A 14,495-nucleotide genomic window follows, 5' to 3' on the forward strand; every position below is an offset into this window, starting at 1 on the left:
GTTTTTGACGGATCCGTAGCCCTAGCAAGGGCAGGGCGTGCCAAAGTTCACAGACTGGGACATGTGACAAGTTCAAATAAAGTTCAATACCTTCCCTTTTCTTAACGGAAACACGGAAGCGAAATGGAAGCACAACGTCCGTTTAAAATGGAAACACGGAACGGACGCTGAGGACACACGGATCCGTCAAAAACGGCAGAGAAAACGGTGATGGAAGTGTGCATGAGGCCTAAGGCTGGATTCACACGAGCATGTTCGGTCCGTAAAGGACTGAACATATTTCGGCAGCAAGTCTCGGACCGAACACACTGCAGGGAGCCAAGCTCCTAGCATCATAGTTATGTACGACGCTAGGAGTCCCTGCCTCGATGCAGGACAACTGTCCCGTACTGTAATCATGTTTTCAGTATGGGACAGTAGTTCCACGGAGAGGCAGGGACTCCTAGCGTCGTACATAAGTATGATGCTAGGAGCCCGGCTCCCTGCAGTGTGTTCGGTCAAGGACTTGCTGCCGAAATATGTTCAGTCCTTTACGGACCGAACATGCTCTTGTGAATCCAGCCTAATAGGTCTGCTGCCTGCACTAGTTCTTGCATGCGTAAAAATTCGTTCAGAGCAGCTGTTGTATGGTAAACAAAGTAAGGCCTTAGTCACACAGTGCAGTTCTGGTGCAGTTTTTTTGTTCCAGTTTTTGAAGCCGCAACCAAACCAGGATTAAATTGTAAATGGAGGGAAAGTATATAGGAAAAATGCTCCTTTTTTTTAAAATCCACTACTGGTTGCGACTTCAAAAACTGCACCAAAACAGCACTGTGTGAACATACCCTTAGGGAAGATGCATGGAAATGAAAGGACATCCATGACATCTATTATTTACAAATGGTGAAGTTTCAATCCAATGCTGCACTGATGCCACTATTGACTTTAGCAAATAGACTAGTGATTAAACTTTCTATAATTAAACATTAGAAAAGGGCTTGTATAAATGTATACAACACCTACAAAGTACAGTAAAAATATACTCTACTACATAGTAAAGCTCTAGCACGCGCGCACACACACATACAGTCCACTACTGCGGAGCACTGGGATCCCGACCAATCACACGGACGAGGGTCCCCTGTCCCCCTTTCTCTATTATCAGACCAGAATAAAGGTATGTTCACATGCACTGTTTTCAGACGTAATTCGGGCGTTTTACGCCTCGAATTATGCCTGAAAAACCGGCTCCATTACGCCTACAAACATCTGTCCATTGCTTTCAATGGGTTTTACGGTGTTCTGTTCCCACAAGGTGTAATTTTATGTGTCGCTCTCAAAATACGGCGTGTAAAAAGACGCCCTCGAAAAAGAAATGCATGTCACTTCTTGGGACGTTTTTGGAGCCGTTTTCATTGACTCCATTGAAAAACAGCTCCAATAATGTCCGTAAAATACGCCGCAAAAAACGCGAGTTGCTACAAAAACGTCTGAAAATCAGGAGTTATTTTCGCCTGAAAACAGCTCCGTATTTTCAGACGTATTTTGCTAAGCCGTGTGAACATACCCTAAGGGTATGTGCACACACTAATTACGTCCGTAATTGACGGACGTATTTCGGCCGCAAGTACCGGACCGAACACAGTGCAGGGAGCCGGGCTCCTAGCATCATACTTATGTACGACGCTAGGAGTCCCTGCCTCTCTGCCGGACAACTGTCCCGTACTGTAATCATGTTTTCAGTACGGGACAGTTGTCCGGCAGCGAGGCAGGGACTTCTAGCGTCGTACATAAGTATGATGCTAGGAGCCCGGCTCCCTGCACTGTGTTCGGTCCGGTACTTGCGGCCGAAATACGTCCGTCAACTACGGATGTAATTAGTGTGTGTGCACATACCCTAAGAGGTATGGAGCAGAGGCTGCACATAAGTGAGGTGTACTGCATACAAATCTCTGGGTTCTCGAGTTTTTATAAATGTGTCCAGCGTCGGGCTGGGGTTCGATGGGTCCAGATGATTCCGAGGGCCCACCCTCCTTCTACAAAGAACATGCACATGTCCACTTTTCATTTCGTCATAGTCCTTGTTGTTCTCATTGTACACATAGGATATATAATAGGATATACCATCAATAAGGTCTAATAGGTAATTTGTGAATCATCGCATAAGCAATAGAACCTAGTGGCAAGTGATTTGCTCCAAAGAGCTCCAAATGGGCTTGTCTTCTCCTGGACTATTAAGCCCAATAATTGTCAGAACTTGGGCCCACCGGAGGATCCTCTGGTGGGCCAGTCCGACTGTGAATATGTCCCCACTCCACCCATCATCCGCCTGTAGTCATCTACTCCAGTGGTCTCCAACCTGCAGCTCTCTGACTGTTGCAAAAGTATAACTCCCAGCAAGATCTGTCACCTTTCTGGGACTTGTAGTATTGCAACAACTGCAGAGACACCGGTTGGAGACCACAAAGTCAAAATCAAGATGTAAATATTGAAAATGATGTGTTACCAAATACAGGATCAGATACATTACACTATTGGTAGCCATCTAGAATTTGTAATGGATCCCTCATTGCATTTCATGGGCTGCTGAGGAGTTTTCAGATCTGACTGCTGTGACATAAAGAGGTAAACTGAGCGCAGTTCATATATATTCGTGGCACAATCCAGCGGCCAGATGTTTCGTCAGCAGCCTGTCCTCACGTCACCCCTGGCTGATGACTGAGCCGCTTTCATTTTTCACATGAATTGACTTCTAATAACACATGGACACAATGTTATCCGCATCACACAATCACAGGTTACAAAGTTGCAATGTTACAATGTCACTTTCACCTCCTGCCTGCACATGATAACTTTGTGTCACAAGGTCACTACTATTAGGTGGTCTGGGATCACTGACCTGACATGGTGGGATTAGGAAGTGCGGCTACCTCCTCTGGTTGATATTGCAATCTTTAGGTAGAGAACTTCCTTGTTTGGCTGACTGTCTGTCTGTCCCTCCTCCCTTCTTTCCATGTCTGTGATGAGTGTCAGTGACAGCAGCAAGCTCCAGGCTTAGGTTACACCCAGAGAGCCCTCCCCTCCGGTTAAGGTGGAGCTGGAAGTCTCCTTGTGGGTTCCCTTCCCTGCCCAGTGCAGCAGTCATCTCTCTGCCAGAAAGCAAAATCTGGAAAGCTTAGCCTCTTGTGTGTCGGAGAGCTTCCCAAAAATGTAGACATTGGGAGTTATCCCCCTGGTCAGCACATGTGACTGGATCTCATCTGTCTGGTCACCCAATTCAACAGTTATCTCGGGCTTGACTGGAAAGATCAGCTTTTATTAAACACTTTCTCTCACCCTCAGAGCCCTCAACCCTGCCAGTACTGGTAAGGGTATGTTCACATGACAGCGCAAAATACGTCTGAAATTACGGAGCTGTTTTCAAGAGAAAACAACTCCTGAATTTCAGATGTTTTTGCAAGTACTCGCGTTTTTCGCGGTGTCTTTTACGGACGTAATTGGAGCTGTTTTTCATTGGAGTCAATGAAAAACGGCTCCAAAAACGTCCCAAGAAGTGTCCTGCACTTTGACGTGGGCGTCATTTTACGCGCCGTCTTTTGACAGCGACGCGTAAAATGACAGCTCGTCTGCACAGAACATCGTAAAACTCATTGCAAGCAATGGGCAGATGTTTGAAGACGTGTTGGAGCCGTCTTTTCAGGCGTAATTCGAGGCGTAAAACGCCTGAATTACGTCTGAAAATAGGCCGTGTGAACATACCCTAATGGTTAGTTATAGCAGTCTCTGGAAAAGCTAGGTGACAACTGATCTATCTGCCATTAAAGGGGTATTCCGGAACTAAAAAATTACATTTATTTAAATAAAACAATGAAAATGATATAACTTTACAATGTACTTACGTTTCATCAGATGGCTGTAGCGTCGTATATCCTCCTCCGTCACCGCCCCCTTAGTGAAGCAAAATCTGCACTTCCTGTGCAGACCCGTCCATTTAGTCTTCTGCCTTGCTTCCGGTTTCCGGCTTTCACACTGTACGGTTACGTCACAAATGACGTAACCGTACCACGTGCTTCTTTATCTCAGAGCATGCGTGGTTAACACACTCCACCGCGCATGCTCTGTTAAATTATAACCCCTTATAAATTACCGACGGAATACGAAGTTGCGGGAATAACGGCCGTTTCGGCCGTCTTCCCGACAGGTGCAGGAGCTGTGACAGCTGCTGTCTCGTACAGCAGCTGCCGCAGCTCCTACAGCGGGGACCGATCGCTGTGTCCCCGCTGTCTAACCCCTTAAAAGCAGCGTTCAATAGAGATCGCGGCTTTTTAGGGGTTAAGTTACCATCGCCGGCCTGCTACACGATAGCGGCCGGCGATGGTTACTATGGCAACCGGACACCAAACAATGGCGTCCGGCTATGCCATCGACGGAAGCCTAATGGGTCCTGACAAAGTCAGGACCCACTATGCTTGCTGTCAGTGAATAGCTGACAGTTCTAATACACTGCACTACGCATGTAGTGCATTGTATTAGAATAGCGATCAGAGCCTCCTGCCCTCAAGTCCCCTTGTGGGACAAAGTAATAAAGTTAAAAAAAAAGATGTGTAAAAATAAGAAAATAAAAGTTACAAAAAATCCCCTTTTTTTCCCTTATCAGTCCTTTTTTATTAATAAAAATATATAAATAAATAAAATATACATAATTGGTATCGCCGCGTCCGTAACGGCCTGAACTACAAAATTATTTCGTTATTTATCCCGCGCGGTGAACGGCGTAAAAGAAAATAATAATAAACCGTACCAAAATCACAATTGTTTGGTCACTTCACCTCCCAAAAAATGTATTCAAAATAGATCAAAAAGTCGCATCTACCGAAAAATGGTCCTGATCGAAACTACAGTTCGTTACGCAAAAAATAAGTCCTCGCACGGCTTTATTGATGGAAAAATAATAAAGTTCTTGCTCTTAGAATAAGGGAACACAAAAAGTGAATGATTTTTTACAAAACGTATTTTATTGTGCAAACGCCATAAGACATAAAAGAACTATAAACATCTGGTGTCACCGTAAGGCCGAGTTTACACGAGCGTGTGCATTTTGTGCAAGCAAAAAGCGCGGCGTTTTGCGTGCGCAAAAGGCAATTAACAGCTCCGTGTGTCAGCCCTTTATGATGCGCGGCTGCCTGGTTTTCGCGCAGCCGCCATCATTATGACACTCCGTTTGGATGTTTGTAAACAGAAAAGAACGTGGTGCTTTTCTGTTTTCATTCATCCTTTACAGTGCTGTTGCGCGAATCACGCGCGTCCCACGGAATTGCTTCCGTGCCACATGCGTGGTTTTCACGCACCCATTGACTTCAATGGGTGCGTGATGTGCGAACAGCGCACAAATATAGGACGTCGTGCGCTTCACGCAGCGGACATACGCTGCGTGAAAATCACGCACCTGGCTGCACGGCCCCATAGACTAACATAGGTCCCTGCGACGCGCGTTGCACGGATGTATAACACGCTCGTGTAAATGAGCCCTAATCGTATCGCCCCGCAGAATAAAGTGAATATGTCATTTATAGTGCACGGTGAACGCTGTAACAAAAATAGAATAAAAAAACAATAGTAGAATTGCTGTTTTTTTAGTCACCACACCACTTAAAGAGGCTCTGTCACCAGATTTTGCAACCCCTATCTGCTATTGCAGCAGATAGGCGCTGCAATGTAGATTACAGTAACGTTTTTATTTTTAAAAAACGAGCATTTTTGGCCAAGTTATGACCATTTTCGTATTTATGCAAATGAGGCTCGCAAAAGTACAACTGGGCGTGTTGAAAAGTAAAAGTACAACTGGGCGTGTATTATGTGTGTACATCGGGGTGTGTTTACTACTATTACTAGCTGGGCGTTGTGTATAGAAGTGTCATCCACTTCTCTTCACAACGCCCAGCTTCTGGCAGTGCAGCACTGTGACGTCACTCACAGGTCCTGCATCGTGTCGGCACCAGAGGCTACACTTGATTATGCAGCAGCATCAGCATTTGCAGGTAAGTAGCTACATAGACTTACCTGCAAACGCCGATGCTGCTGCAGAATCATCTGTAGCCTCTGGTGCCGACACGATGCAGGACCTGTGAGTGACGTCACAGTGCTGCACTGCCAGAAGCTGGGCGTTGTGAAGAGAAGTGGATGACACTTCTATACACAACGCCCAGCTAGTAAAAGTTGTAAACACGCCCCGATGTACGCACATAATACACGCCCAGTTGTACTTTTACTTTTGCGAGCCTCATTTGCATAAATACGAAAATGGTCATAACTTGGCCAAAAATGCTCGTTTTTAAAAAATAAAAACGTTACTGTAATCTACATTGCAGCGCCGATCTGCTGCAATAGCAGATAGGGGCTGCAAAATCTGGTGACAGAGCCTCTTTAAAAATAGAATAAAAACTGATCAAAAAGCCGCATGCACCCCAAGAAAACTACAATGAATTCCTCAAGGGGTCTAGTTTCCAAAATGGGGGCACCTTTTGGGGGTTTCCACTGTTTTGGTATCACAAGACCTCTTCAAACCGTTTAACCCCTTAATGACCGGGCCATTTTGCACGTTAATGACCAAGGATTATTTTTGTTTTTTTCACGGTCGCATTCCAAGAGTCGTAACTTTTTTTTTATTCCGTCGACATAGCCGTATAAGGGCTTGTTTTTTGCGGGACGAGTTGTATTTTGTAATTGTACCATTTTTAGATGCATATAATATATTAACTTTTATTAACTTTATTTTAGGAGAGAATTGAAAATAAGCAGCTATTCCAGTATTGATTTTCACGTTATAAATTTACGCCGTTTACTATGCAGCGTAAATAACATGTTAACTTTATTCTATGGCTCGGCACGGTTACGGGGATACCAAATATGTAAAGGTTTTATGTTTTGCACAATAAAAACCCTTTTAGAAAAAAATTACTTGTTTTTGCATCACCGCATTCCAAGAGCCGTAACGGTTTTATTTTTCCGTCTATGTGGCCGTACGTGGGCTTGATTTTTGCGGGACAATGTGTAGTTTTCATTAGTACTATTTTGGGGTACATAGGACTTAGATTAATTTTTATTTAATTTTTTATGGTGGGAATGGGAGAAAAGAGCGAATTTTGCCGTTGTTTTTTTGGACGCCGTTCATCCAGCGGTTTAATTAATGTGTTAATTTTATTGTTCAAGTGGTTACGATCGCGGGGATACCATATATGTGTATGTGTGATTTGTTTTGACACTTTTACTTTAAAAAAGTATTTCACTGTAATTTTTTTTTGGTTTTTTCACCAACTTTATTTAACGGATTGACATTTTTTTTTTAGTCCCACCAGGGGACTTCACTATGCGATGTGCCGATCGCATATATAATGCTTTGGTATACTTCGTATACCAAAGCATTATTGCCTGTCAGTATAAAACAGAGGGAGCTCCCCCCTCTGTCAAACACATTAGATGCCGCTGTCACTATTGACAGCGGCATTTAATGGGTTAAACTGCCGGAATCGGAGCGCGCTTCGATTCCCGCAGTTGCAGCAGGAGCCAGGCTGTGTATAACAGCCGTGCTCCTGCCGCTGATCGTGTGGGTACACTGGCAGTACCCGCGCCATCACAGGACGGATATATCCCTCCTCCTGCGCGAACTAGCAGCTGCAGAGGACTGATATATCCGCCCTTCGGCGTTAAGAGGTTAAAAACGCAGATATCCAGTGATTTCAGCTTGTGCTATCAGTAATAGAATGAGAGCACCAAAATGAAGACTGAGATTGCAGAAGTTAGTAGAGCTGGGTGTAGTAGGCGGAGCAAGTGCACTGCTGCATGCACATTGCATGCTGGGACTAGAGCAGTGCATGCAGGGAGGAGAAACACAGGAAGAGAAGAGGAATGAACTTACTGAGCAAAACAAACCTCTCAAGGTAAACAATAGGGAGTAATGTTACTAAAACCATTTATTATCAAGAAAAAGATAGTCAGAGTGCACTAATATATTAATAGAGGAACATTGCATTGATTTAAAAAAAAAAAAAAAAAGGATTGGAAAACCCCTTTAAAGCTATCTCCGTCACCCAGCTTCCTAGACACCTGAATGGCAAATCTACCTAGTAATGCAGTTTTGGGGGACAGGGAGGAATATATCGCTGTATAAAGCTATGTTCACATGGCATATATTTCGGGGCAGAAAAATATGAGGCTGATTTTAAGAGAAGAAAGCCTCTGAATCTGGGTGTCTTTGGAGATGATTTTCAAAGCGTTTTTGGTTTCCGCAAGTATTTTTTTAGCTGTTTTTAAGCATATTCTGAAGTGTTTTTGGTAGTATCAACGGAAAATCAGTTTGTGAAATGTTTTGAGAAGTGACATGTCGCGGTTTTTTTTTACGAGCCTTTTTTTAATTCAGCAGCGTAAATATTAATCTCATATGAACTATACAGTGAATTTCCTATTGATTTCAAGTGTATTTTGGAGTGTAATATGAGCGTTTTACACTCCAAAATACCCTTGAAAATATGCCGAATGAACATGCCCGAACGGCATATCCGCTGCAGAACGAAACTTGCCCGCTCCCTCCTCTGACGTCTCACTGGATGACGCTGCAGCGGTCACATGGGATGCAACGTCATCCAAGGAGGCCAGACTGCAGGAAGAAGGAGAGCAATCTGGGTAAGGCCGGATTTACACGAGCGTGTGCGTTTTGCGCGCGCAAATAACGCAGTGTTTTGCGAGCGCAAAAGGCACTTAACAGCTCCGTGTGTCATCCCCGTATGATGCGTGGCTGCGTGATTTTCGCACAGCCGCCATCATTATGACACTTTGTTTGTATGTTTGTAAACAGAAAAGCAAGTGGTGCTTTTCTGTTTTCATTCATACTTTTTACTGCTGTTGCGCGAATCACATTAGTTTAGGGGGAAAATTGGTAAAGGGTTCTTTTTATTACTTTTATAATTTTTTTATTTTTTATACATTACTAACTATTTTTTTTTTTTTTTTAGTCCATTGTGTGACAAAGGAGGCCCTCCCCCTCTTTCTAACGCTTTAGATGTCGCGGTCGCTATTGACTGCGGCATCTAAGTGATTAAATGGCCGGGATCGGAGTTCTCTTTGTTCCCCGCAGTTAGGCTTTATTAACACGAACGTGTCCGTTTTACGCGCATAAAAAACGCAGCGTTTTTCCTGAGTTGCAGTTCTGTGTGACATCAGTGTATGGTGCTTGCCAGCGGTTTTTACGCGCGTATGTCATCCGTATGTCATGCGTTATTTTCGTCAGGAGGTGGTTCTCTTTTTCTCATCATTTCTTTAGCAACTGTTGCGTGAATCACACACAGCACATGGATGTGCGTCCGTGTGCTGTCCGTGATTTTCACGCACCCATTGACATCAATGGGTGCGTGATGCGCAAAAAACGCACAAGCATAGGACATGCAGTGAGTTTCACACAGCGGACACACGCTGCGTGAAAAACAATGTCTGAATGGCCCCATTGACTTGCATAGGTCCGTGTGACGTGCGTTATTTTCACGCGCGTAACACGGACGTGAAATACGCTCGTGTTAATTAGGTCTTATAGCAAGGTGTCAGCTGTAATACACAGCTGACACCTGCAGAGTATGGAGTGGACTCTGCTCCTGAGCCGCTCAATACTACTGCCCACCGGCTATGACGTACAGTTAGATCATTGGTTGTTAAAGGGGTTGTCCAGGATTACAAAAACACGACTGCTTTCTTCCAAAAATAGCACCACCCTCAATGGCTAGTTTCAGGTATTGTAGCTCAGTTCCATTGAAGTGAAAGGAGCTAAACTGCAATACCACACACAACCTCCGGACAGGTGTGGCGCTGTTTTCAGAAGAAAGCGGTCATGTTTTACTAATCTTGGACCACTCCATGAAAACTGGGCCCTGGGGCTATATGGAGACTTTTTGTAGTGTGCAGATCCATTTGTGAAATACACAGCAATTTCGCTACGAGTTTCTGTTGTAACCCAGGGCAAAAAAAACCTCATCACATAAATTCAAGCCTAAAGAAAATAAGACAAGACTACAATATAAAGTAATGCAGTGGTCCACACTAACCTGAAATTGTGCTGCGCATCAGAAAAATGGCGCAATTACTTCATACGTCATATAAAATGTGAGATCTATCTAATTTAATGGAAAGAAAAAGTTATAAATTGTCGTGAAGTTATCCTTAGCAACCAATCAGGTTGCTGCTTTCAGTTTCCACAAGGTCACAAAGCTGAAATTGAATTGGTTGCCGTGAGCGAATCCTTCACTGGCTTTGCTTACTGACATTTTTTTCCATCAAGTACCGAGAGCTTTTTCTTTATCACCTAACGATGCCAGTCATGCCCTCGGGAGTCATGTTGTTACATGGCATCAAACCTGTTCCTGTGACATTATCCACACGTGTGCGCTGACATTGTAACACTTCCCACATCCCTCCCACAGCAGGAAAAACGCATTGCAAGTTACTAACTGAGAACCACAGGGTTAATGACGGTCAATGCACTGATATCAGTGCCCCCGTACTATAAAATATCCGGTAATGCACCCTGATATTATTACAACCTCTCGCACTATTATAACGGAACTCGCTGTTATGTACTCACATGATCGGTAACGGGGGATCATCGCTCATGTCCCGGGATGTTAGCTCATTGCTGCCCGAATCAGGGGTCGAAGTCCTTCTCTGTCAAAGTGAAAATAAGTCAAAACTTGTAATACACGCTGCTTCCAGTAGAGGTCGCTTAGGAGGGAGTACTACAGGCATGTCAGGAATGCTGGCAGACTGTCAAGTCTGTCCTTATACTGTACACTGCTATATTATACCATGAACACGGTGGCCTCTGGGAAATTGCAAATTGCATTTTTTACTGTTATGTACCAATGAGGTTCAAGTTTGTAGCTGCTTTAACCCTTTAGTGACGAGCCTATAATGACAAAGAGATTTTGTTTTCCGTTTTTTAATCGTTGCCTTTCAAAAGCCATAACTTTTTTATTTTTCCGTATGAGGGCTTGTTTTTTGTGGGACAAGTTTTTTTTTTTTTTAATGGCACTATTTACATATAATTTATTGATGAACTTTTATTAACTCTTTTGGGGTTTTTTGCCGACACAGCTGTATGAGGTCTTAGTATGAGGGATGACTTGTAGTTTTTATTGGTTGTAGTTTTTGGGGTACGTGCGACTTTTTATTGTATTTTTTTGGAAGACCGGTCGAACAGAAAACAGCAATTCTGGCATTGTTTTTTATTTTATTTTTTATGGCGTTAATCGTGCAAGTTTTAGGCTGGGTTCACACACACTATTTACGGACGTATTTCGGGCATTTAAGCCCCGAATTACGTCCGAAAATGCGGCTCAAAAGCGTCGTCAAACATCTGCCCATTCATTTGAATGGGTCTTACGATGTTCTGTGCCGACGGTCATTTTTTTTTTTACGCGCTGCTGTCAAAAGGCGGCGCGTAAAAAAGACGCCCGCATCAAAGAAGTGCCTGTCACTTCTTCAGACGTAAATGGAGCCGTTTTACATTGACACCATGGAAAAACAGCTCCAATCCCGTCCGTAATGGACGCAGCAAAAGACACCTGCACATGCCATTACGGCTGAAATTACGGTGCTGTTTTCTCCTGAAAACAGCACCGTAATTTCAGCCGTAACGGACGCTGCCGCGTGAACATACCCTTATAGGGGTTTTTCTATGAAGGATATTTATGACATATCTACAGGATATGTCATAAATGTCAGATGGATGCGGGTCCCACCTCTGGGACCCGCACCTATCTCTAGAACTGGGCCCCCTAAACCCCGTTCTAGCTTTCTGTGCTCTCCCGGCCACTTGATTACATGTGGAGTTACTGAAACGGCGTAACTCGCGGAGCTACGCTGTTTCTGTAACTCCCATAGAACTGAACAGTATAACTGAACATTAGTTACAGAAACAGCGTAGCTCGTATGCTACGCTGCTTCCGTAACTGCCATTCACTACTATGGGAGTTAGGGAAACAGCGTAGCTACGCTGTTTCAGTAACTCCACATGTAACCAAGTAGCCGCTGGTTCAAGTGCCCTAGGGGAACTAGTAAAATGTGTAAAAAAAAATAAAATGTTAGATACATTTTTACGAGTGTAAAAAAAAAACCTTTTCCCATTTTTCCCTAAGCACAATGTAAAAAATAAAATAATTTCGTCCCGCAACAAAATAAGCCCTCACACCGCTCAATCGATAAAAAAAAATATAAAAAAAGTTTTGGCTCTCAGAATGTGGTGAAACAGAATAAATAATTTTTTAACAAATAATTTTTTCCCTTTTTTCTGTTGTCTAAAACCTGGGTGCGTCTTATAGTCCGAAAAATACGGTAGTTAAATAATCCTCCCATGTAAGTGTATAGTGTTGCATAGTATCTATATTGGTATATATCCAATCACTTATTCCATGGTGATATAGAGATTATGATAAAGTAATAGTGTAGCATTTATTGTTGTCGCATGTACCATCATATTTAAGTTGAATATCAAATGTACCTTCCTATTTGAAATGAGTATTATCTTATTTACTTACAAAAGCAAAACCCGAAAAAATTTGTTAAAAAAAACCCATGAAAAACGCATAAGTGTGAACGAGAGTCATGTAACTCATAAGTTGAAAAGAGAAATCACTCCCAGGACTATATTCAAAACTGGGGGGGGGGGGGGGGGGGGGGAATCATTTAGAGGTAATAGAGATAATTGTTATATAGGATATTTATGGACAATTACTATATATACAGGGTGAGAAACTGCATATGGGCAGTTATAAATATTCATAAGATTGGACCTACAGTTCAAATCCCTAGGAAATCTAGTGTCCTTTTTCAGGATCCACATGGCTTCTCTATTAAGTAGAAGTCTTCTCCAATCTCCCCCTCTCTGGCCATCACTGCTTAGTTTATTTAGCCTTGTAAATGTCGCAGGATCACCCAAGATGTGCTAGAATTTTGGCGCATCTCGGGTGCGTGTGCCACTATGAACCTAATGCTGGACTCCTTTAGATACATCGAAATTGCCGTGCTAGGAGTTACAAGCGTCGGTTTGGTATCACCATTTACGTTTGCCATTGATGCAGGCCTGCTCCTTTCTGATCTTTCCTGCTCAAGTGGAACGATGCCAGATGGAGCGATGATGTAATCACGCCACAAAAAAAGCGCCGAATGGCGTGGTAAGTAACTGATGATTCCCTTGCCTCGCCTGTGCTTTCAATTGTATGCGCGTCCTAAGAACGCGGATACAATTGAAGCGACCCTCTGGTGTAGGGGACTGGGAAATACAACATTGTAAAATAATACGTACATACCTTACCTGGTGCCCTCCCGATTCCCTCAGTGCTGTTCAGAAATGGCTGCAGCACTACTTAAACTGTGAGTCTGAGCAGGGATGCCCTTACGTTGGATGGCAACCTGTGCAAGACTCTCTATTGCTGCCCTCCACAAACCGCAGACAGATTCTCCATTAGGGCGGGTTCACACATAGCGGAATTTCACTTAAATTCCGCTGCGGACACTCCGCAGCGTTAATCCGCAGCGGAGCCGTTTCTCCATTGACTTTCACTTTAATTTAGCAGTGTTCGTTTACACGATGCGTACAATTCCGCTGCGGAGCATAGGCTGCGGAGCGGAATTTGGTGTCCGCAGCATGCTCTGTCTGTTGTGGAGCAGTGGCGGACTGGTTGCGGACTCATGGCGGAATTTCTCCATTGACTTCAATGGAGAGTCAAAATTCCGCAATGAAGTCCGCAGATCTTATGTGTGCTGCGGAGCGTATTGTTTTTACTACCATGACATTTCTTCATTCTGGCTGGACCTAGGTATTTCTAGGTCTACAGCCAGACTGAGGAAGTCAATGGGGCTCCCGTAATGACGGGAGCGTTGCTAGGAGACGTCTGTAAATAGTCACTGTCCAGGGTGCTGAAAGAGTTACGCGATCGGCAGTAACTGTTTCTGCACCCGGGACAGTGACTACCGATCTCAATATACATGTATCTGTAAAAAAAAATATAAGTTCATACTTACCGAGAACTCCCTGCGTCTGTCTCCAGTCCGGCCTCCCAGGATGACGTTTCAGTGTAAGTGACGGCTGCAGCCAATCACAGGCCAAGCACAGGCTGCAGCGGTCACATGGACTGGAGCGTCATCCAGGGAGGTCGGGCCGGATGCCGAAAGAGGGACGCGTCACCAAGACAACGGGCGGTAAGTATGAATTTCTTTGACTTTCACTAGGGAAAGTGCTGTCCCTTCTCTCTATCCTGCACTGAATAGGGAGAAGAGAAGCACTTTTCCTGCAGTCCGCAGCGGCCAGTCCGCATCAATTTTCTGCACATTTTGTGCAGATCCGCTGCAGAATCTGCAACGCAGATTCTGTGCGGCATTGATGCGGACAGTTGCGGAGGAATTCCGCCATGTGTGGTCATGCCCTTAGGCACTCACCATCTCCCTTCCTGACAGGCTTCTTGCAGGGCGGGCTGTGG

The 14,495-nt window shown here is 44.1% G+C and overlaps 1 protein-coding gene across 3 annotated transcripts in view; it reads right to left on the bottom strand.

Annotated features, from left to right (window-relative positions):
- CARD19 (caspase recruitment domain family member 19) overlaps positions 1–10,693 on the bottom strand; it is a 46,472-nt gene extending 35,779 nt beyond the window's left edge. The window contains exon 1 of one of the 3 annotated variants that reach the window (XM_075832370.1): positions 10,604–10,693. In XM_075832370.1, the coding sequence (XP_075688485.1) occupies positions 10,604–10,625 (22 nt within the window). In that variant the 5' untranslated portion in view covers positions 10,626–10,693. Of the gene's footprint in view, positions 1–2,878; positions 3,019–10,067; positions 10,138–10,603 lie in introns of those variants that run through there. The other 2 variants (XM_075832371.1, XM_075832372.1) reach the window with 2 other exon arrangements.
- Positions 10,694–14,495: the final 3,802 nt, after the last annotated feature.

Source organism: Rhinoderma darwinii, chromosome 7, assembly GCF_050947455.1.
Source record: "Rhinoderma darwinii isolate aRhiDar2 chromosome 7, aRhiDar2.hap1, whole genome shotgun sequence".
Taxonomy (NCBI): domain Eukaryota; kingdom Metazoa; phylum Chordata; class Amphibia; order Anura; family Rhinodermatidae; genus Rhinoderma; species Rhinoderma darwinii.